At 31.9% G+C, this 25,222-nt stretch overlaps 4 protein-coding genes across 5 annotated transcripts; 3 read left to right on the forward strand and 1 right to left on the reverse strand.

The window, feature by feature from the left end:
- Positions 1–4,293: 4,293 nt before the first annotated feature.
- Positions 4,294–6,260, forward strand: LOC107429487 (probable galacturonosyltransferase-like 3). The gene has a single exon (XM_048462144.2). It carries the CDS (start codon positions 4,760–4,762, stop codon positions 5,810–5,812), a length of 1,053 nt encoding a protein of 350 aa, XP_048318101.1. The 5' UTR covers positions 4,294–4,759; the 3' UTR covers positions 5,813–6,260.
- Positions 6,261–6,744: 484 nt separating this feature from the next.
- Positions 6,745–10,713, reverse strand: LOC107429498 (ankyrin repeat domain-containing protein EMB506, chloroplastic). Its single transcript, XM_060813642.1, has 8 exons — positions 10,392–10,713; positions 9,335–9,744; positions 8,444–8,523; positions 8,126–8,224; positions 7,954–8,052; positions 7,773–7,871; positions 7,595–7,693; positions 6,745–7,067 (listed from the first exon to the last, which is right to left on the reverse strand). Exons 2-8 carry the CDS (start codon positions 9,732–9,734, stop codon positions 6,966–6,968), a joined length of 978 nt encoding a protein of 325 aa, XP_060669625.1. The 5' UTR covers positions 9,735–9,744; positions 10,392–10,713; the 3' UTR covers positions 6,745–6,965.
- A 1,592-nt stretch (positions 10,714–12,305) lies between these two features.
- On the forward strand, positions 12,306–16,052 carry LOC107429520 (serine/threonine-protein kinase STN7, chloroplastic). 2 transcript variants are annotated; one of them, XM_025078465.3, is made up of 10 exons: positions 12,306–12,892; positions 13,029–13,115; positions 13,405–13,527; positions 13,665–13,763; positions 13,862–14,030; positions 14,126–14,219; positions 14,566–14,659; positions 14,761–14,817; positions 15,105–15,533; positions 15,624–15,764. In XM_025078465.3, the coding sequence occupies exons 1-9, from the start codon at positions 12,479–12,481 to the stop codon at positions 15,528–15,530; spliced, it is 1,563 nt and encodes a 520-aa protein (XP_024934233.3). In that variant the 5' UTR covers positions 12,306–12,478; the 3' UTR covers positions 15,531–15,533; positions 15,624–15,764. The 2 variants fall into 2 exon arrangements, with proteins under 2 accessions (XP_024934233.3, XP_015895709.3); XM_016040223.4 differs by having other exon boundaries at positions 12,307–12,892; positions 15,105–15,518; positions 15,624–16,052.
- A 5,095-nt stretch (positions 16,053–21,147) lies between these two features.
- Positions 21,148–21,907, forward strand: LOC107429521 (small polypeptide DEVIL 4). The gene has a single exon (XM_016040224.4). The coding sequence runs from the start codon at positions 21,490–21,492 to the stop codon at positions 21,631–21,633; it is 144 nt and encodes a 47-aa protein (XP_015895710.1). The 5' UTR covers positions 21,148–21,489; the 3' UTR covers positions 21,634–21,907.
- The last annotated feature ends 3,315 nt before the right edge of the window (positions 21,908–25,222 follow it).

Consider the following 25,222-nt stretch of genomic DNA (forward strand, 5'->3'; position numbering starts at 1 on the left):
TTGGAAGATAAAACGTCCTTCTAGAATGTGAAAAAAAAAATTTTAAAATTTTAATTTTTGAAAATAAAAAGGTAACTACTGAAGATTTTCTCCATTCCCATGGCAGCATTTGAGATTAGATATCACAGTATAAGAACGTATTTAATGGACATAAACAAACAATTCTTGTATTCGGTTGAAGGAGCAAACCCCACGTAGACCAAAACACATTCGGCTGCTCCATCGATCATTTTCAAATCATAATTATCTTATACCCAATTAAAAAAATAAAAAATGCAATTCTATATATATATATATATATATATGTATGTATATGGATTATTTATCTATTATTTTCTTTCTGTCTTCCACTCATCTGAATCAAAGATACATTATTATCGTTCATCTTTTTTCTCAGTCTTTTTAATCTCTATACTCTTTTTTTTTTTTTTTTTTTTTAATCTCTTACTTTTGGATAGATAAAATACAAAAATATCCCATATATTTTACATATTTTTATATTTAACCTTCTTAATTTATGTTTTATATTATACCTAAATTCATTTAACTTTGAGAAAAAAATGATTTTGCAATGCATTTTTTTTTTCCCTCACGAAATAATATATATATATATATATATATATATATATACACAGACACTTATAAGACAGGCCATGAGTTCTTTTGTAATCTTGGTTTCACGATGTAAATTACCTTTAAGTGTTACTACTGACCTTTTTTATTTTTTTATTTTTTTTTTGGGTGAGATAAAAGCGTCTTATATATTGAGTATATATAAATATGTTATTCGGTTATCCTAATTCTCTGTTTATATATATCAGTATAGTTTTATTTATATTGGAGCAAAAAACTTCAATTTATTTTAGATGGGATAAAGAATACGATACAAACGAATGCCATGTTAGTTTTTAAATGTTGCAAAACTCATGCCGTTTTGCTAACAAATTTCCATGCATCCATTGTCACATTTTTCTTCTCAAATGTTCAATATTAAACCATCACATCTTATCACCACTCACGAATGCCAAAATAACACACCTCTAAATATTTTCGCATGATTTGGTTATATATACCCCTCAATCAATTGTTTCTTCTTTTTTCTTTTTTATGTTTTGTTTATCTTTTGCTTTTTGATTGCTCCCCTTCGATTGTTATAGTCTCAACTGGCCAAGGGCGTGATAAAAAGTGCTTAAAGTCTTTTATGAAACATGTGTAGACAGAGGACCACAAGCCCCAAATTAATGATTTATTCAATTTTGGATAAAAAATGGCATTATCAATATAAGTTCTATTTGTTGTCCAAAAATATATATATATATATATATATTTATATATATAAGTTTGATTAGAATATATTAATGAGGCCCTCATGCCAAAAATAAGTAGAAAGCCAACGTAAACCAACAATAACGAGAAAGTATATTAAAACAACCCCCCCCCCCCCCCCCCCCCCCCCCCCCCCAAAAAAAAAGTCAGAACTTGGCATTTAAAATTTGATAAACTAAAATTTAGCTGGCCTGTGGTATTATTAATATGAATGCATACAAATTATCTTAAATTTGAACAGTTGACAAATAAAAAGTTTCAATGTAATATATATGGATCCATTTAAGGATTTGAATGACTATGATACATTTATTAGTCAAATACAAATATATTGCATTCTTTTTTCATTGGAAAAATACAAATATATGCATATGTGACCTAACTTAAAACAAAATTTATGCTACTACTTGAGGCGTTGAATGTGCTGCTAAACAAGTGAATAATGATGCTACATATTGATATTTATATTAATTATTGTATTTATATTAATTATTGTCTTTATGACTGTTTACATATGATCCAAGTAAAATCTATTATATCAAATATATATATATATATATATATATTTTCTTATGAAAGGAAATATTATTGCCAAAAGGAACACAAAAACCTCCAAAAGATTAACAAAACAAGCCTAAACAGGAGCTAAACATATCTAAAAACAAAATATTAGAGAACTTCTATGGAAAGATTCACAGCAAAAGCTCTCCAGATAAAAAAACAATGTACTATTCAAAACTAACTTAGCTAAACAGTCAGTCAACTTATTAGTTTTTTTAGAGTTCCCGCATAACACCCAGTTGAATTTAGCAAACAAAGAGCCTAGGAGGATGAAATTAGCAAACAGGGTTGGAAGACCCCTCTGGATGGAATGTATTATATCAAATAATTGATGTAAGATTCACATGTACACATATGCATGTTAAAATCAAATTTTATAATCGTATGGTCCTATTCACAATTAATTTAAAAACATTTTTGACAAGTTAAACTATTCGAAAATAACATAACAAAATAAGTATCATATATATTATAGCTTTCATATCTTTGTCCAAAAAAAGAAAAGTTAAATTATTTTCAATGATAAATGTAAATTTGCTTATGTAACATATAAATTGATATTGATTGAGTTTAAATAGCATAAATATACAATTAATTTTAAAAATAATTTTTAATGACAATGTGCCTAATGATTTTTATAGCTATTAATTAATTAATTAATTATATATATATTTAATTAAGTGTTTGTTTTCGAAAATTTGATTTTTTAATAAAAGTTTTACTTTTAAAAATATTCAAAAATAGAAAATCATTTTGATAGTGTCATTTTTTTTTTTTTTCCCAAGATAAACTTATTGAAGAGGTTTACTGAAGAGGTTTGTTTTGAATGAAGGTCTACTTTACTAACAATAGGGAGAATAGTTAGATATGCTCTTAAATCTCAAACTTACGTGTAAAAATGCTTAGTATAAGAAATTTTTCCCATAAAATAACCAAAATATAAATACTATTAGCCCCACCGTATAAAAACTGATGTCTTTTTCCTTTGATAGTATTATTGCCCACCGAAAAGGACATTACGATTGAGAATTTTGACAAAGACATGCACCAACTTAATTGGATTCCATAATTGGTTTCTGCTCAAATTCTTCATGTGGTTTATACGTTCCATCCCGTGCTAATTTACAAAAATAAAATATAGAAGAAACAAAAAGAAAAAAAAAAAATTTCTTAAACCCAAAATATATCTATTGCAATATTTTTTTTTTGAATGGCAAGCTGGAAAGGTGATTCAAAAAGCATCACAAGGTCAAAATGGGTACTTAATCTTGTCTCTTCCACTTGGCTTAATGAAATTTAAGCAAAGCCTTAATCGATGGCTTACGGACCATTCGCCCACGAATCAAATATTATAGCCTTGTGGGTCCCAATTAATGAAGAGGCATCCAAGATCCAACCACGTCACGAATGTAAAAAAGAATCTAACGGTCAATATCAAAATTCAGTAGAACGTCAGCGTACTACAATCACGGGGTATAGAAGAATTTAAAGTCCAGTTGGGTCGTAACGAGGAACATGGACAGTTAGGTCGAGAGCATTTATTTACGAACTTAACCACACAATAGCCCCTTATGAAATTGTGTGTCTTGGGAAAATCAATACGGCGCGTCGTTTTACACATTTATAAAAGCTTTGCCTGCCATGCAAGCTGTCAAGCACAATATCGCACTCTATTGAAGCAGCCGCGATATTAATTTTTTTGTAAGTTTATCAACACGTGCTTGTATTTTTAAGAATTTATGAAATTTTCTCCTTTTAATTTTATTTTTAGTTTTATATATATACTCTTACTTGGTAAATTATACCAAACTTTCCTAAACCGCAAAACATTTACAAGTAACTTCTTGATACCCTTTCAAAACTATTTAAAAAATTATATATTTTTAATTTAGACTGCCACAGTTGGTATGGATTGGAATAATTCTATATTAAAATAAAAATTACTATTATTACAAATTTATAGAAAATTTAAAGTTTGATATTAGATAAATGTGCATAACGAATAAAATTAGTTAATTAACATTGCTATGTTTTATATTTTAAATAATACAAAAAGGGTTAAATTATTAAAAAAAAAAAGAAGAAGGTATAATGGATATACCAAAAGGATTTTTTTTAAAAATTAAAATAAATTTTAGTATTGACTTGTTTTGAAAAGAACAATATGTTATACGAAATCATAGTTAAAGAGTTTACTTGCTATTTTAATAGTTTAAAATGATTATTGAAAGTGTTGAATAGTTTATGAGAATTCTTAGGAAAAAATGTTCTTATAAATATATTTAATTGAATTAAAAAATGAATGAATTTTTCATTTTTTCTAAAGTATAAAATTAATTTTTTATATAATTTTAAAATAGTATAAGTAAAATAGCTATTCATTTATCCTACAACAAAATTTAGTGCAATTTTAATTTTTATTTCAGCTTTGTGGAACAAATTTTATCCGGTCCTACCAAACAACATTTGATCCCCGGCTCGTAGAAGGCCACAATAAGTAAATAACAATAATAATATCACCTCCACCGTACAAGCGGACAATGGCTTTTAACGTACGGTACAACGGAAGCTTACGGTGAAACCACCACCACAGGATCTAACCACTTAAACACTCTCGGACAAACCAACCGACGCGCATTTCCAGCCTGGCTCTTCCAACTTTTTTGTTTTTTTTTTTTAATTTCTTTTATTCTTTTAAAAATATGTATTTTTGGCTTTTGCCTTCGGTATCTCTCGCATTCACTCAATTCCCTGTCAAAATTACGATTTTACCCCCAACTTCGAAATTCTCTTCCTCTAAGCAGGGAAAAAAAAGCAAACCTAAAACTTATGCTCTCAGTTGCTCTTTTATGCAATTTCTCCAAATTCCACCATGTCATCAAAACTCCACCGTCTCTGTCTTTTCCTCGCCGTCACCGGAACTGTAATCTTCCCGGCGACCTCCTCCTCGTCCTCCGGCAACCTCCCTGAGTTCCGAGAAGCACCTGCATTTCGAAACGGGAGGGAATGTCCCAAAACGACATGGTCTTCTTCCGTCGACAAGAACTCCCACAACCCTTCGATCATCCACATCGCCATGACCCTCGACACCACCTACCTCCGGGGCTCCATTGCCGGCGTATTTTCAGTCCTTCAACACGCCTCCTGCCCCGAGAACATCGTCTTCCATTTCATTGCGACCCAGCGCCGGACGGAGCTCCGGCGAGTAATCACCACCACTTTCCCTTACCTCAGCTTCCACCTATACCACTTCGACGTCAACGTCGTCAAGGGCAAGATCTCCTACTCCATCCGCCGAGCTCTCGACCAGCCTCTCAACTACGCTAGGATCTACCTCGCCGATCTCCTCCCCACGGGCGTCCGTCGTATCATCTACTTCGACTCCGACCTGATCGTCGTCGATGACGTGGCGAAGCTCTGGAACATCAATTTGGGCAAGCACGTGCTCGGCGCGCCGGAGTATTGCCACGCCAACTTCACGAACTACTTCACTCCTAGATTCTGGTCAAACTCGGTCTTTGCAACGACGTTGTTTAAGGGACGCAAACCTTGCTATTTCAACACCGGGGTCATGGTGATCGATCTGGGGAAATGGAGGGAAGGGAGATACACTGAGAAGCTGGAGCAGTGGATGAGGATCCAGAAGAGGTATAGAATCTACGAATTGGGCTCGTTGCCGCCGTTCTTGCTGGTTTTCGCCGGAAACGTCGAAGGCGTCGAGCACCGGTGGAACCAGCACGGACTCGGCGGCGACAATCTCGAGGGACTTTGCCGGGATCTTCATCCAGGTCCGGTGAGTCTCCTCCATTGGAGTGGAAAAGGGAAGCCATGGCTTAGACTGGACTCGAGAAAGCCATGTCCGTTGGATAGTCTGTGGGCCCCTTATGATCTATTTCGTCATTCATCGTTGTTCTCCGACAGCTGAGAGAGAGAGAAGTCTTATCGTGAATCATGTAGATGATTGTTGATCAGCTTTGCTTTTTTCTCGGAACGACGCCGTTTTTTTTTTTTTTATTTTTTTTTTTTTTTTGGTCTAATGGAAGATGAAGATTAACACAGTGATTTCATGGAAGCATGAGAGAGAATGTTGGGGTGGGACTTAACGTTTAACGATTGCGTAAAGAGGAAGGGTAATCTTTGTACAAAAGGTGAAAGAATTAATTATGTTGGGAAAAAAACAATGGAAAGGAAATGTGACATTTGATGTTTTTGTCTGGTAATGGGTAATGACAGGGAAATTACGGCTGTTAAAGGTTAATTAACGGCTGCCATGTGTTAAATGGAAGAAGGATGTTGATAAAGAAAAAAATTCAAATTTTGATGGTGTATTTTTTTGTGTTTGTATAAATATACATATGATTGGTTTTATTCTAGATGATAGTGAAGTTGCCGAAGTGAATTAGTGTACTCACGTTCTATCACAACCCAAAGAGAATAATTGTTTTAGCAAATAAATATGGTTAGTTGGCAGTTTTAAAAGTATTTTAAAATAAATCAATAAAATATTTTATACTACAAAGTAATTTCTGAAAAAGGACTTTTAAAGTCGGTATAAGAGGAAGAAAATAAAATTAGAGTTATATTTAATAAATTTTTTTGAAAATTTTTTTATTAAAAAAAATATTTGATTGGAAATAAAAAAACTGCATATATTCGTTTGATTTTTCATATAAATTAAAAAAAATTAAAATAAATTTAAATTTTGGATTTCTTTTAAATAGATTAAAAGAAATTATTTTATCGACAAGTAATTGTTGATTTCTAGCAAATATCTTCCTTTTTGATTAAAAAGCTTTTAACTATTAAATATAGTTTTTAAGCCTAAAAAAAAACTCTTGTCAAATGGATGCTTTAGACTTATAATAATAAACTAGCTCTCTTCTCAGTAGTAAATTACTAGTGCTCGATATCAAGAACTAATTTATCAACAAATTGCTACACATTTCTCATTAAACTAGGGAGTACACATATAGCATCCTATCATAGATTTCGTATATTTTCAGATATGACACTACAGGAGTTGAAAAATTAGTATTTTCCTTGAGGTTTGGAATCTTAAAACTTCTGCATCACCAATGTCAAAGATCTCTTTCTGGCACCACCTTCAATAACTTAGCAAGGTCATAAGACTTGAAATCTTTTCCATAACAAAGGCTGAGGTCCAATGGTGTTTTCCCATCCTAAACACAATAATGAATAATGTTAAATGCATTTCCATAAAAAGCAGAAAGGAAAACAACACAAAAATTCTTTTTTTTTTTTTTTTAAATAATAATAATTTAAAAAAAAAAATCCTTATTTCCAACATCGCTGTATCCACAGATTCATATAATCTCTGCTTTGTATTTGTCATATACCTTTATATATGGTAGAATGTGAATTTGAAATGTCAAAGTAATATATCAGTTAAGCAAGTAAATAGGATGGAGAACCATGAGAACCAGAGAGTAGCAGCATTGTATCACAGAAAAGAAACCAACAGATTATCTTATTAGCACCTTACACAGCTCAATTCTGATCTACCATGTCCTAGCTTGCACTTTCCTAATGTTGGCCAAATTAATCAGAAAATGGTAATAATGTTTTCTAAACAAGATTTAATCTGATCCTATAAATATTCTACTTAAACCAGTGTTATCTACATCATCACGCAGGTTGGAAATTGCCCAATAAAAGTAAGCTATGAAACTCTAATTGACAAGGTTACCTTATTTCTTCTGGTTCTATCTGCACCATTGACTAACAAAATTTTTGCTATATCTCTATTTCTACTTTGCAGAGCAACGTGCAATGGCGTCCAACCCTCCTGAAAATATTACATCGTTAACAAGACATGGACAAAGCTAAATCAATTGTATGTAGGAAACGTTTTAGATGGTGCTCACATTATCTGCAACATTGACATCAACTCTGTACTTTATCAATAGCTTCACAGTTTGCATAGCACCAACTTGAACTGCATAATGAAGTGGTGTAGCACCATCCTGTCATGGTGACAAAATCATAAAACAACGTTTCCTTGAAGAAAATAAGGTGGAAGAAATTTTGCTTAAACTCGATCCTTACCTTATCTTTGACATGAGGGTTTGCACCTTTCCTCAATAGATGACTAATAACAGCTTCCTTTTTGCCTATGATTGCTGTGTGAAGAGCAGTTAGACCATCCTGTTCCAGCAAAATCCATAGAATTACGGTTCCTGATATCCGGTAAAAAGATGGAAACAAAGCTCGAACTCACCTTATCAACACAATCAATATCTATCCCTTGATCAATTAGACTGTCCATGAAGCTAATCTGCCCTGATAGTGCAAGAGTATGGAGTGGGCTCCATTTTGCCTGAGACATGAGAGTAAAAGAATTATTGCTTTTTTTCAAACAAATAAAGACAAATGAAGAATCAGTCCTTCAGCAGTTAAGAAAGTTTATATTTGACATTTATGAACAATCAATACGCCTTAGTGAGTGGCAGATGTTACCTCCACAATGGTAAGAGCAAGGATATATATTGTCAAATTTTAGATTAGTAGAAAAAAGAAAAATTAATCCAGCAACTACCGATGATATCTTATCAAGGTTGAAAGTAGCAGACTGTTGCAAAATTGCTAGTTCTTCTGGTTCCAAAAGTTGTTCAATCTCTGCAAATCAGAGAAAGGTGATAAGTGATAATCTTTGCCCAGGAGCTGAAAGAAAGCAAACTTCAAGGTTTTATATAAAGGAAAAAGTATGTCAGTAAGTCTTTATTAATTAGACAACATGAAAATAATATGGCATACACGAGACACAAAAAGATGGATCCATAAAATTAAGAAAACATTTTATCTTGAATTCTAATCAATGACAAGCAAGTGCAACATTTAACTGATGCAAGATACAGAGTAAAATTTAGGATTCTATTTGTCTAGTGCATAGCAGAATCCAAACGAGAAGATACTACTTGGCTAACAATGGAGCTCACTTACTTTTATTCTAAAGGGAAGAAAGTTTACACTTATGTCCAAGAAGAGGAAGCGTTTCAGCCTGATTATAGAGTTCCAGCGGCACTTTATCGCTGATATGCAATCGTATTTACCAAATACAGCATTCACAATGATCAAAAAAAAAAAAAAAAAAAAAAAAAAAATGAGACAAAACAAAAAAAAAAAAAATACAGCATTCACAATCTTTCTTACTAACTTAAGGGCCAAAGTAGGGCCAGGTCACCCATACAGGTAAATATGCATACTCTTTTAAGTTTAAAAAATAAACCATGAATGGCTTTGCGAATAAACGAGGATAGAATAAAACAAAATCTTACTTCTATTCACATTCCCATGCATTTGGGACCTAATACAAATTCAGTACTATGAATTTATTGTTATGATATATTGATATGCATGAACTGATTCAATTGAAATCTATAAAATTTTTGGCCTTGGCCTCAATTATCGGAAAAAGGGGACCAATAACCTTTCACAAGATCCTCTTCGTACTTGTTCGCTGAAGTCTTTTCAACAGTAGCTGTAGTTGCAGTTGGGTCGTCTTTCTCTTCTTCCCAGTCGCTTTCATAATCCAAGTCATTTTCTTCCACTTCTTCATCTTCTTCACCGTATTCACTGGCACTGCCGTCATCAGGATCTTCCCAATTTCCTTGATGGGTTTGAAAAACTGATACTTGGTTCGGCTCCACAGCAAAAGTTCTCATTTTTGGTTGTTTTTCGACGATATAGAAACTAAATGGGCCTCTACTGGGACCATATAATCTAAATAGATTGGTGGTGCAGCTAGAAGTTGGAGCAGTAGGGACCGCAGCTGCATGCAGAGGAAGTGGAATTGGCATACAAGTTCTTGTAGCCCATGAAACCACCATTGTCTATGGACTTTCAACAACAAACATGGGATTCAAACTCATGCCGTCATATTGTATCATAAATAAAGAGCTAAATAAAACCAATGGAGTTTTAGAAGCAGGTTCATATGTCGTTGACATTCTAACAAACACCTGCTATGCAAGATACTTCCGCGTTCGTATTAAGACACTATGATGAAGACTAGGGAAAAGATGCAAGAAATTACCAAACTGGTTTTAAGTCCTTTACTATCCAAATTTCTGAATGTATATGACATTGTTATTCTCATGGAATAACATCTCCAAAATGACAGTATCATAATATACCAACATACATATACATGTTTAAGTTAGTCTAAAATCTAATTAGAGCTCAATGTTTAAGTCATAATTATGTGTTTTTTCGTATTTAAACTTAAAAATCTGATTTTCGCACAGTAGGTTTGGACTAATGGATGTTAAAGTCATTTTCCCATATTTTTAATTAACCAAACCACCCTCTATACAGAGCCTCACTCTCACACACACACTCTGCCAAACAATTAATTTAGCAATTTGGGTGCAGAGAAAATGCAAGAAAATAAATTTCAGGTGACCATGTTGCGAAAAAATGGCATATTTAAACAACAAGCAATCTCAACTGTTGGCAATATTGAAATTGTAATGCTAACTGCTGACCTTTTTTTTTTTTTTTTTTTTCTTTTTTCCTCCACAGCCAAACAAATGGAAAAAGGATTCGAAGGAGAAATTGAAAGCTTTAAACTTTGGAGGATTACAAAAGCGGTTAGGAAAATCTGAATTCGTCTATAAAAGGGGCCTATGAATAAAGATTGAAGAAGGACGAACTTATTTTGGTGGGAAGCTTTAAGAGTTTGGAAAAGAACACTGGGACTAGGAAGATGGAGTGGGTTTAGCTTGTAAATTAAATGAGTAACGGAGGGTACTTTTGTGAGAAAAATTATTACAAAGGCGTACTCTCAGAGTTTGCTTCCCAGAGTTTTTTTTTTTTGGTTCAAAAACTTTATTTGATTGTTAAATTTTTTTTTTGGGTTAAAAAATTGAAGTTATTTAGCCAGAATTAACAATTATTTGTTGATTAAAAATAATTTTTTATATTATTTTTAAAAAATTTAAATTTTAAATTTTTTTCTATTGAAAATTTAATAAATATTTAATATAATTTTTTTTATTTATAATTAAATATTCTTAATGAAAAAAATTTGTAAAAAAATTTATTATACAAATTTTATAAACAAAATTTTTATTTTCATATGTTATACTAAATGAACAGAAACTGTTAACATTCTAATTTCTTCTTTCCTAAACTATACCATATTTTCTATTTTACTTTTATAATTTTTGAATGTGTATTTTAGATCAAATTAGTAGAATAATTTGATAAAATAAATAATAAATTCATGAAACAATATTTACAATTTTTTTTATAGTTTTATAGATTGAATAAAAAACTTGGAATAATTTATACTCGAATAATTTATGCATCATCATGATGGAAAAATCTAAATGCAGTAATATCTGGTTTTTTAATACTAAAAAAAAAAAAATCTGCCCAAAAAAAAAATTTAAAAATCCAAAGTTAATCATTCCTTTTTTAATATTTCTAAATTACCCTTATTCAATATAAAATCAAGTAAAATTCATTTTCTTTTCCGGTAAAACATCAGTTTCAATTTGGTTCTTCAAATCATTTTTTTTTTTTTTTTAATGTTCTTCAAATCATTGTTAGCATTCCTTTTGTCAACGAAGCCTTCAAACTCCTCAACTTGCCATTGGAGTGTTCAAAGACAGCCTTTATAACAGGATCTTCATCCCAAGTAGCCTTTGACTGGTCTCCAAGGTACTCTTCATCCTGGGAATGGCTCGATAGAATATCCAAAACTGCCATCACTCTTGTCGCTTGGTTCTTAGAAGGGAAGCACCTCAGAAGCGCCCCTTTGGGTCTCTTCAATAACTTTTTCCCATGTATCAAGCTACTTATTTTTTTTATTTTTGCAAATAATCCAACTGAAAAAAAAAAATACACAGATAACTAAAGTGACGGATGCTTTTTCACGGAGAAAAAAGAAAGCAGAAGTCTTTTTGTTTTTAATGGGAGAGATTATCTGTGGAAAGAATGAAGAAAAAATGCAGGAATTTGGAACAAAATAGGTGCAGGATTATCTGATGTGGGTCTCTCGAAGTAAGGAAGAAAAAAAAAAAGAAAAAAAAAAGGATATTCAAGTCATTTTAAATTTTTATTGAAGACAAAATAGATATAGAAGGATAAATGGAAAAAAATATGAGAATGTATGGGTATATTTCATTAAACCCCCCAAACCAGGGATAATGGGCTGAACTCTCCAAACTTCAATGGTACCACTATGGGAATTTCAGTCGGCCATAAATTGGGCCATTTGAGCCTAACAAATATCTATAGCCCAAACAGGTACAGATACACCCAAGCCCAGCCCAGAATTTATGCTACGCGTGATTTGTGGTGGATATTGTTCCTCTTCCTTCAATCCTACTTGAGCAATTTCTCACCACAAAAATACCAGAAATAACTGTCACTATAAAACCCCAACTCACACAGAATTAGAGAGAGAGAGAGAGAGAGAGACAGACTGACTTGTGGTGCCAATTTGATCTAAAATCTGAATGCAGATTCTTTCAAATAATTCACAGTGACTAGTTAGTAGTCTTTGGATTTTACCCCACAAAAAGAATAAATAAATAAGTTCTCTAAGCTGTGTCTCCGTGCGGCCATGGCGGCTAGTATTGCAGCAGGAGGGGTGGGGATAGGAGGGGTTCCCAAACTCCACCCGCCATTTCTGGGGAAGAAGCTCAGGATCAAAACCAACACTCAGTCAATAGTTCGAAGCTCGAATCCGCAAAGATTTAGAGTCTGTGCTTCGGGTGGAGGAGAGCTGATCAATGGGGTTTGGGACCTTTTTCTGGGTGTGGGAGTAGGGCTTCCATGTACGGTGATGGAGTGTGGTGATATTATATACAGGAGCACTCTTCCCAAGTCTAGTGGGTTAACGCTTACAGCTCCTGGTGCGGTATTGGCTTTGGGTGCTTTGTCTTATCTTTGGGCCACTCCTGGTGTGGCTCCTGGTTTCTTTGACATGTTTGTTCTAGCTTTCGTCGAGAGGATTTTCAGACCCACTTTTCGGAAGGTGGGTCTTGCAGACCCGTTTTAAATTTTTGTGGTTCTATCGGAATTTTTTATTTTAATTGGAGTTTGGGGTTTTTCATATATATATATATATATATTTTTTTTTTTAATTTTATGATATCGGTTTTGTTTGGCAGGATGATTTTGTTTTGGGGAAGAAGTTGGGTGAGGGAGCTTTTGGAGTGGTTTATAAAGCTTCACATGCCAAGAAACCTGCTTCCAAGGTATGATTTTGTTGGTTTGAACTCTATATCAATCTTTCTTTTTACATTTTCTGTCTGTTATTTTTTGGCCTAATTAACTTTAATGTAGATTAAATTGCTTTTAAGTTCAAAATTTAATCGTTATATCTGTATGATAACAGTTCAATAGCATTTGTTTTTATTAATCATGTGGGTTTGATGATTGAAGAGATAAAATGGTTAGTATTAAGATTATGAGATAAATAATTAGTAGGTTGAAGTGTGTGTTTTTTTTTTTTTTTTTTTTTTTTTTTTTTTTGGTTGTTACTAGAAAGAAGGTGACCTAGTCTTGAAAAAGGCTACTGAATATGGAGCAGTAGAGATTTGGATGAATGAGCGTGTGCGAAGAGCTTGTGCGAACAGCTGTGCGGATTTTTTATACGGCTTTCTTGAGGTGTTGCCCTATAATGACTTCTAGTACCTTATGATTTAAGGGTATCAAAATCTTATGAAGTTGAGATATAATTTTATTTTTCATTTTACATTTTAGGCTTTTCCCCATATTTATAACTATCATGAAACTGATTCCAGAGTTCTGGAAAGAAAGGAGCTGAATATTGGCTTATATGGAGGTTTGAAGGGGAAGCCACACTTTCTGATTTAATGCAGAGTAAAGAATTTCCCTACAATGTTTGTACTTTCTCTCATTGGCCTGAAAATATTCTATGACTATTTTTTTAAGCTTAACTTTCTAACTGCCAAGGTTTATCGGTTAAATAATATTTCAGGTTGAAACAATGCTTCTTGGAGAAGTACAGGACTTGCCTAAAGGGTTGGAAAGGGAAAATAGTATCATTCAAACAGTTATGAGACAGCTTTTATTTGCTTTAGATGGTCTTCACTCAACAGGGATTGTGCATAGGGATATTAAGCCGCAAAATGTTATATTCTCTGAGGGTAGTAACAGTACTCCTTTACGTACTCCATAGGAAGTAGGCAAAGTTCAATTTGCTTCAAATTTTATAACTTTTCTCAATCGTAATGGTGAGCAGGTTCTCGTACATTCAAGATTATTGATCTTGGAGCTGCAGCAGATTTAAGAGTGGGCATCAACTACATTCCAAAGGAGTTTCTTTTGGATCCAAGGTATCTTCCGTTTCTCTACACAATCTAGGTAGCTATTGACATGTTACAAGGAGCAATTTTATCTGTCCAAATTTCATAACTTCTGGTGTATGATCTGAATTATGGATGAAAACTTTGTTGAAATCTTTCACAAGCTAATGTGCTTATTAAATGTGACATGTCAAAGACCACTTGAAACAACTGGCCAGCTAAAATTTTAGAATCTTTCACAAAAGAGCCTTCTAATTTGAATCTCTACTGGATACCTAAAATTCAGTTTGGCACTTATCATTCGTTTCAAATCCCAATTTGGAATCATATGTTTTCTTAAAACAAGGCATTATGAGTTCTTTGATCCATTTTCCAGGTATGCTGCACCAGAACAGTACATTATGAGCACCCAAACTCCATCAGCACCCTCAGCTCCAGTGGCAACAGCGCTATCCCCAGTCCTTTGGCAGGTGTAACCATGAACCATTCCAAGCTTGTTCATCATCTAGCTTTCTTCCTTTCTCAGAAAATTGAGCTGCTTTTGTGATTTGGACAATATTTTCTTAAACAGCTGAATTTGCCCGATAGATTCGATATCTACAGTGCTGGTCTCATATTCCTACAGATGGTGAGTAATCAAATTATTAAGTAGTTTTTTGTGGTTATACATAGAATTTAGCCTTCTATTTTTTCTCTTCCCCCCCCCCCCCCCCTCCTCATAAGATTTTAAGACCACAATGGCTTTCATGTACAACACCTCAAAGCAGTGTGACATTTTGTTTTAATCTACAATCTGGTACATTTAGAAGGTTCATACAAATTCAATTCAATTCCTAGAATGCTAAAAAGTTATGGTTCCAATTCAAAGAATGCTGGATTCTGAATGGTATATCCCTAACAATCTTCTTCATGTAGGCATTCCCTGCATTACGCAGTGACAGTGGCCTCATACAATTCAACCGTCAGTTAAAAAGGTGTGATTACGACTTGGTTGCATGGAGGAAAAGCATTGAGCCTCGTGCTTCCGCTGATCTACGAAGAGGTTTCGAGTTATTGGATTTGGATGGTGGAATTGGATGGGAACTCCTAACATCAATGGTTCGATACAAAGCGAGACAAAGAATCAGTGCAAAAGGAGCTTTAGCTCATCCCTACTTCGACAGGGAAGGCATTTTAGCTTTGTCATTCATGCAGAAGCTGAGGATGCAACTCTTTCGAGCCACACAACAAGACTATGAGGAAGCTGCCAAGTGGATTATTCGTCATATGGCAAAATCAGGAACCAAGCAAGATGGTGGATTCACAGAAGCTCAACTCCAGGAGTTCAGAGTCTGTATCTAAACTGTATATCAAAACTTTCCTTACAAGATTTGTATGTAAAAATGACCCTCTTACTTGGATTACTTTTCATTTTGGTCATCTTTGATTGTTCAGGAAATGGGTCAGCCTAAGAAGAAGGCCAGTCCACAAAGGAATGCACTTGCTTCAGCTCTCCGGCTGCAGAGAAAGATTGTCAAAACATTGAATGAGAGCATGGATGAGCTTAACCGGCGTCGCAAGAGTTTATGGTGGAGTAGGTGGATTCCCAGGGAGGAATGAACTTGTGAATACATATAGTTTTTTTTTTTTTTTTCCTTCTATTTTTTTGCTCTTTTTGTAAATTTTTTGTGTAGCAATATTAACTGAGCACCTTGGAAAAAAACCAGAGAATGATCCTTAAGGTAAAAAGAACTTAGCTGGAATCTAGTATAAGCATACCTGGAATCTTTGAATATAAATGTATATTAATTCCATTGGGATTACAAAATTATTATATAGAATACTAACTAATGAAGTGAATGGGAAGCATATTTTAAACTTTTTTATAGTGGTTTTAGAATGGAAACCTGTGGGGCAATGGCGCTTTCCCTGGTAGTACTCTTGCTGGGGTCAGCTAGCCATACAGTCGTAGCTTGTTCTTTGATCAGCATTTTAGCTTTAGCATTACCATATGCCTTTTAAGAATGATGTAAGTAGAATTATTTTATTAATTTATATTTAATTATATTTATCCTTTTAAAATTTTATTTATCCATATTTATATTATATTAATTTTCTAATCCATGATATATTAACACGTCACCTTGACACATATCTTGCTAAACATGTTAGTAAAATTCTTGATACCGTTAATGAGAAAATGCAGATCTAAAGAATCCAAATTTTGGACTCTCAAATCTTTTCGAAGTGAATGTATCTTAAATCGGGTTGTCATCCTCATCGAATAATTAAAGGGTATCTGGTAAAAGCTCTTGTCTTTACAAAGAATTCACACTTACAAGATCAAATTTAAACAAAACGTACACGCAAATGGAAAATGTTAATTGATACCTAATAAACGTACGTCCCTTTAATTTTAATTGAATTTGACACTCTAAGTCACACAAAGAGGTTCAAGTGAAAAACCATACATTTAACTTTGATACTAAAATTTCAAATCCAATAGATTTTTGTATCCCATAAAAGTCAATTAATTGACATTTGCCATTTGTTTATTTCTAATGATTTAACCATTTATGTATTATATATTCCACATCGTTTACTTGAATTTCTCAAGAAATACTAACCTATTACTAACTTAGAAACAAAAGTGACAACTACCCTTATCATAAAAAATTCTCTATAATTCAACTAAATTTTGTAAATCATTTATTAGATGTTGATAACTTAGAAACAAAGGTGTCAATTACCCTTATCATAAAAAGTTCTCAGTAATTCAACTAAATTTTGTAAATCATATATTAGATATTAATCTTGCATTACAAATTTTTTTTTTCTTTTTTTACCCAAAAAAACATAATTTTCCTTCACACAATAGCTCAATGTCAAATCTTTCACCTCTATACAAAAAATTTTTTTTAATATTTTTCAATGAAAATTTCTATTTATTATAATTAATTACCATTACTAATAAAATTTATATATTATTTGATAATTTAAATAATTACTTAAAAGTTTATTTTTTAAAATTAAAAATTAATATATAATTTAAACGTGTTCAATTAACAATTATCATATCTACAATAATTTTATTGGTTATCAACATCGATCATAAATAATAAAAAAATTTTGCATATTTTGTAATACATTTTTTTGTTTCATCATCAATCCAGCTCATAGTAACCCTCCCGTTCCTTCTTTCTGATGCAGTTCCAGTCAAATTTGATGCAAATATTTCCTCCTCATCTACCATTCAATCCCTGACATAAAGGACTACTAGTACTATCATTTCCAAACATCTTCCCAAGAATTTCCTCTACTCTTTCCCTTCTTTTATTTCCACAAAAAAATAAAAAATAAAAATAAAACTCATCATTACCAGCAAACACATTGGATCACTAAGAGAGGAAAACTTAGTCATCTAACATGCTAAAATCTGGTTTTGTATCAAAACCAGCAACGGCTTTGCTGGCCATACATATATATATATATACATACATTTATACATAAATTTATATAGTCAACGAGCACGAATATAACCATTTAATGTACTAAAATATCTTGTACGGTGGAAGAATAACAAAGAAAAAAAAAAAAAAAGAAATAGAAGAAACTGTAATTAGCACGCTATATATATAATTTGATAAAAACATGGAGGTTTATGCAAATTAAGGCTTGCTGTTAAACAAAGCCTGCCAAAATCCGATATGCCTGTAAGAATACAACTGTAATTGCTAATTATCTGCGAAATTGGTACTCAAATTTGGTGTTTCCCACATGCCCCAAGTGACCAATTTATGTAAATTTGTGGGATTTTTATATTATTTTATTTTAATTTCTTTTTTCTTTTCTTTTTTTTGGTGAAATTGGTGGAAAAGTACAGCATGTGAGAGGGAAAAGGGCAGTTTTAATTCCTTAATTAGAAAGCAGCATGAGCAAGTATGGTGATGGAAATTAAAAAAAAAGTATATAAAACAATGGATTCAAAAAGCTTTGGAGATAAGATAAAATAATAATATAATAATAAAAAAAGATTAATCAAGTTGATTAAGATATATATGTGTTAGAGTCTTTCACAGGCAATGACATTTCGAATCACGAGAACTTCACGTGCAACTCTGACCTTCTTGTTCACTCGTACTACAACAATGCCAAATTCTTATTTTAAAAAAAGCTACAACAAACACAGCATGAGACACTTTTTGCTACAAACTATAAAACCTGGGACACACTTTGATTCTGGAGCTTTTTATTTTTTCAGAAAGATTAAATTTAGCACCCTTGTCTCTCCAATTTTCACTACCCTATATATATATATATTTTTTTTGGAATTCGATCCTAAAGCTTTGGGTGTCTGATACTCTACAACATGCATAATATACAAACAACAAATGTAGAGTAAATTAAAGATATGATTAATATTGCTAGCTTGCAATTAACATGTCCATTTTTATTTTTATTTTTTGATAAATTAACATGTCCAATTTGGATTGTAAAATTTCACAGCTTTTGTTGAAAAGCATATAAATATTATAAAATACACACTAAAGTAGTCCTTCACAATACAGTGACAAAACCATTCTAAATTTGAATTCTAATACTCAAAATTAAAATATATTATTATTATTGTTTGTTGATATATGTAGCATATCTCTCATAACGGTCCACCTTCTATGAAATTTATTTGACAAGAGAAAAGTTTGGTGGCCCAACCATGAAGCCGTCTCAATTTTTTGTGCTTCATTTGATGGTTAATTAGTTTGATAAGTAAATGTTAAATTATTGACCTAAACTCAATAACACTCTGGTTAGATTAACCCCAATTGTATATATATTTATGCACACAATATATCGCAAAAGCAAAGAAACACTACAAAAGGCATCTTATAATATATGTTCCCATGTTAATTTTTTTTAATCAATTAATAGATAAATTAGGGAAGAAGCGCCAAATAAAAAAAAAAAATTTGAAAGGTTAGCTCCTTGTTCGATAATGACAGCTTCAAACTGCTCAAATGAAGAATAAAAAAAAGAAAAAAGGAAAAAAATGGGAATTTGATTATTATTATTATTAATTAGATTAACGAGGGTTAGTGAAAGTTGGTGTCCTATGCAAACTGGGAGGAACACGAGACTGAGCAAGTGGGTATCTTGCTTTGCTTTTGGTTAAGTCTTAATTTAATGTCTAACTATAATTTTAATCAATCACTTAGTTGGGTTGTGAGCCTCATCAACTATTTTATTGATTTGAACCCCAACATTAAGCTGGTTATTATTAGTTTATTACAAATAATGGAATCTTGGTCATGGCTTTGAAATTTCACTCCCTTGACTTGCACAGGGTTTGGGAATTTTGGGCACAAGAATTTAAGCTTCTTTTTAATTTTTTTTTTTTTTTTCTTTCTCTTCTTCGTCCTTGGGAAGATTTTGGTTGTCTGATGATTTTATTCCATTTTCATTGAGAAATTGCTATGCATTGAAATATTAGGAAGTTTTTTTCTCCAATCCCTGATATTCCAATTGTCTGATTCACCATTGCGACAACTCTCTGTCACATATTCCAGCAAGATTTTCAGTCTGTTCAAGACCAGGTGGAGCTTTTTATTCAAAGTGTGTGTGTGTGCATATATATATATATATATACATATTTACCAAAAGAATATACGTGTATATACAATATAACATATCCAATCAAGAACTTATATATGGCAGCACTGCAAATTATGCTTTTTATATATTTTCTTGTCTGTTTGTCCACTTTAGAGTGTATTATGATTCAGCAAATTGTATACCCACTTGTATTTTTATTGTCAACGCTCAATAACATCAAAGTACTTTAGAAATCACGCACCAAAAGAAAAAAAATAAAATAAAATACTTTAGAAATCTCTAAATTTTGAGGCTTTTTTCTTTTTTTCTTTTTCTTAATGGAACATAATTTAAAACTTTGGAACAAATTAAAAAGTTAAAAAAAAATCTTGGGGAGATTAATATTCCTAAAGTCAAAATACCAAATAGAGTTAATTCATCATAATTTTTTGATACAGTGAAAATCATAGAACATCATTTTCAAAGACATGACATACAGCCCATATTTACATTAGATCGTGCGAATTATGCATAAAATTAAATTATATATTTATATATGTACATATATATATATATATATATACATCGCTTTCATGAACACAACTATTCCTTGGTTTTCTGTACGTATGAACACCTATAGTATGCAATAATTTCTGGACCATGTCACATACTGATATTTTTTATGTACATATAATATATATGATTGATTAAGAATATATATTATATACCTACATACTAATTAATATATATAGCCTATCAAAAACCTGTCGCAACAATTTTATGAGTCAGAAGGATGATAAAATGAAGTCATTCTAGTTTTTATAATATGCATTCTTATGCAAGATTCAACCGAACCCACCACCCATCCTTTTTCCTCCTATTGCCTATTTAGGTGGATCACACTCAAGATATCAAAAACAAACAACAAAGGAAAAAGCACTTCGAAAAATAGAAAAAATATGTTTTTTTCTCAATCAAAACAAGACAAACAGGGTTAACAATTATATACCTAGCTATATAGCTCTCATAAAACTACAAGAAAATTTTCTTGCCCTTATCTCTGTGTTTGTGTGTATATATTTTAAGTAGTGGCCGACCAAATGCCTATGTATTTAGACACCATGATATATATACTGAATTTCTTATTCAGAAATTATAGATAAACTTTTGTTTGAAATTCTTCATATCACATTTTTCATCCAATTACATATAATAGAACAATAAAAAATGCTCTATTATATATAATTGGAGAAATTTTGGATAAAAATTTGTTCCAGATACATGGATAAAAAAAAAAATTATATGTATATATGTATAGAGTTCACCAAAAACAAATATATATAGAGAGAGAGAGAGAGAGAAAGAGAGAAAGAGAGGAGAGAGAAATGGGTAATGTATGGATAGTTTTATCATTTTCCTACGTGTTGGGGCATGGATTCCCAAGGGGGAAGTAGGACCAGATGAGTTTTGTCTGGTGGGTTTGGGGGCACTGCACGACCTTTCATGCCCCATCGTTGGCTCTTTACTAGACCAGTGTGAGCCAGGACCACAACCACCACACCCCCAACCTTCATACTCCCCTCTATATATACTCCAGTTTTCTCATCTCCAACTTCAATAAACCCCCTTAATTCAAACCCAACTTCAATATTTCAATCTTAAGTTTACTAGCTACCAAAAGATCATATAGGAAACAATAAGAAATTCAAAAAAAAAATAAAAAATTAGAGCTATGAAGATGGGAAGCCATGCCACTATTGGAGGATCTAAGAGAAGGTTTTCAAGCAGAGGAGTTGGAGGAGTTCTTAGAGAGCAAAGAGCTAAGCTTTATATTATAAGGAGGTGTGTGGTTATGCTTCTTTGTTGGCATGATTAAGAGCTTCTAAATTAGCTCTTTCCTCATCCTAGGGGGAAAAAAAAGGAAGAAAATAGGAGGAATTCTGGTTTTTCTTCTCTATTGTATTACATTTTTTTTTTTTTTTTTTGGGTGGAGTAGTTAGTTGTAAATAGAAGCGGCGGAATATGATATATTCTTGGAGAGTTTTTATCACAAATTTTGTATGGTTTCTGAAAGCTAGATGTATATCGGATAGATATATATAATGAATGAAAATTAATTACCTTGTTATATATATTTATATTATTTACAAGCTCTATGTATATGGTTTTCTTGATATTCTTGAGATCATTCTTCATACTTCTTCTGAATTCTTTTCCTTCCAAATATGAAAGTAATTATAATATGGCATTTCAATTGGAGTTCAAATGACCAAGTTGCAATCTTTGACAGGTTTCCACTGTTTTCTGCTTTTCGATCTTTTCCTTCACCGCCCGGTTTCTCTAATTTCCAATGGTATATGGTTTTTAATGTTTCATATAGCATACGAAGATTTTTATGAAGGTCCATCATCAAAAAGATTTCTAACATGAGTTAGAAGATTGAAATTAAAATTAGGATATATATATATATATATAAGTGAATTTTAACGTACAGATCGATTCGCATACAGATCACATTTAAACTGATGTTTTTTCAACAAACATATACTTTTGTTGTGTATATATACAACAAAACTAATATTTATTAAATTTTTTTTTTCAAAAAGCTTTAATTTAAATATGATTCGTATGGAAAATCATTCACATTATAGAACTATTGTGTATATATATATATATATAAACTTGGCCCTTTTGTTCTTAATTTTCCCCTATGCTATATAAATTTATATAAACCTTAATCTTCTAGGAAGTAATTTTGTTTTAATTAATATATGTTTATGTATGCTAATTTTCTTCTGTTAACAAAGTGAAAAGTACATTTATTGGAACTCTCACTCCCTTCCCATACAAACGCGGATCAAGATCATTGTTGAAGAAAACGATGAGTTTTCTTACTAGAATGGGCTATAATGACTTCTACAAAATCTACACGAGGCGTCTTGATTTCCACTTTGTAATATGTGCGCACACGTGCTTGAGAGACTAACTAGTTTCACCGGGGAAGACCAAAAAATAATAAAATAATAATAACAATAAATATAAGCAAATGGGAAAAGATCAATTAACCGTGGAGCGGACACATTTAATTAGATAACAATTCTCTGTTTAACTTAATGTGAATTCTTTATGCCAAGAAAAGTGTTTTTTTTTTTTTTTTTTTTAACTTACTGTGAATTGTCTTTAATATATCTTTTTTTTTTTTTTGGTCAATTTCCCTTTTTATATCTAGAAAGAATAAATTATTACAAAATTGGTAAACTAATTGTAACTTCAAAATTTATAAATTTCTTCTACGTGTTTATTTAATTATGGTGCTAAAACAATAGTGCTTTTGATGTTAAAAACGAAAGATTGTTCAATCATTAAATTAATTTAAAATAAAAGAAAATAGCCCTTCATTGTTCACTCATTAAATTAATTTAAAATAAAAGAAAATGGCCCTTCCTATTTTCATTCCCTTTTTGAGTGAGAATGATAGTTAATTTGACAAAAGCACACTTAGCAGTAAAGTAAAATAATTGCAGGGAAATATAAGCACTCAAAAGTATATATATATATAATTAATATGATCTTATCAAGAAGTATAAAAGTACTAATAAGCTTTTTTTCTTCTTCTTTTTTCTCCCTTTTTTTGAGTATACTATGTTATAAACTGTTCAATGGGCCATAAATCTTGACTAATTATGCCAAATAGATCATATTCTAAATTCTATGATTAAAGCTAAAATGTAAGTTAAATAAGAGAGGACAAAAGTTTTAGGATATGCACATACAGACCTTAATTAACTATCCTTGATATTGGGACAGTATCATGTAGGCCCATTTAATCATTTGAAGTGAGGATTAGATGTGATAATCATAACAAAAATCAAAAAACTGTTTCCAATCCATCAAAATAATTTTTTGGCCTTTTTGGAACTGTTATAGGGCATGTCCCAAAAAGTGTTTTTGAGACACAAAATTACAGGACAAAATACTTTGACATGGTCTTTTTAAGTACAGTTTGAGACAAAATTGTGTCATAAAAATATATATTAATATATAAATATAATATATCACTTATAGCTTCCATTAGCCTCCCTTAAACATTATTATGGTTTTAAGTTCTTAGTATATATTATGCTTATAATGAGTAAGTGAGGGAAAAAAGAAGATAAAAAATGCTTGGTGGCCCATCATTTTCAGAAGCTTGGTTTTGATCCTCTGGTCTTAAACCAAACAGCAATATCTTTTATTATATCAATTTAACACTAGAACTTGTCTAAAATTGAAACCATTTTAGAGTTAGCATCCAAACACAACCTCTCTGAGTACGTAAATAGGATTCTAAAACAGCTTCTTCCTTTTTTTTTTTTTTTTTGGACATTTGTGGTCAAAACTGCTCTCGTGGGCCTGTTGAATTATTGCCTTCCAACCCACATTCACGTGCGCCACGTGTACGGCAGAGATGGTCCAACACCTAATAGTATTCCCTTTTGTCTGTTCTTTATCTTTTGGTGAAAGAAGAAGAAAGCAAAGGACTAAAACAGGAAGAAAAAAAAAAAAAGCTTTTACTTTTGTTGAAGCCTTTCAATAAAAATCAACCATCCTATTTTCTCTCACGTGTATTTCAAAACCATCTTATTTTCTCTGACGTGCATTTCAGTGTGAATAAAGTAAACTTTCTAAAATAAATTATTTATATTTATTAACTCAATTAATAAACCATTCATTAATATTATAAATTGAAATCACTAGCATCCATAAAAAAATTATTATATTAAGAAAAAAATAATTTATAATAATTCTTTTCTTATTAAATGTTTCGAATTCAAAATCTCAAACCAAACCATACTTGAATCCCACGAAATTTTGTTTTGGAATCTTGGGGGGTGAAGTGGGTCAGGGAGTGAAAATTGCAAACTGATTATTCTGTTGTCGGCCACATAGCATAGTGACACCTTCTCTGATGCATCCGACAGAAGGTGATTGGTCAAAATGTCAGCCTTATCATACCCACGTGCGCCTCCTAATCCAAAACCCCACCTCTTCCATCCAATTGACGTTTGATTCTCTTCCAATCAAACTTTTGGGGTCCACTTCCTTTGGGCCCCCACACATCCCCTCCCTCCCTCATCTTCCTCCAATAATGGCCCTAACTGGCACTTCGTCACCATCCACACTATCATCATGGATAAGACCTAGAGAGTTTCATTAAAAATAGGCCCACTTTCCTTCAAATGTCTTATTATGCTGCTCTCAAGATAGAAAATGACCATACCTTGCACTCTTTCATATCACTTCTCATTTCTGTGATTCTAACATTGCATATTATAGCTTTGATTTTTAGGTATTTTTAGACATTAGCTAGTTTACTGTAATCTTAAACCATCTAAAATTTTCATCAAGATTTCAAAATCTTAAACCATTAAAAATGGGTCTATATTAATTATTATCATTAACATATTACCATATATATGTATAAA

Source organism: Ziziphus jujuba, chromosome 12 (genome assembly GCF_031755915.1).
Source record: "Ziziphus jujuba cultivar Dongzao chromosome 12, ASM3175591v1".
NCBI lineage: Eukaryota > Viridiplantae > Streptophyta > Magnoliopsida > Rosales > Rhamnaceae > Ziziphus > Ziziphus jujuba.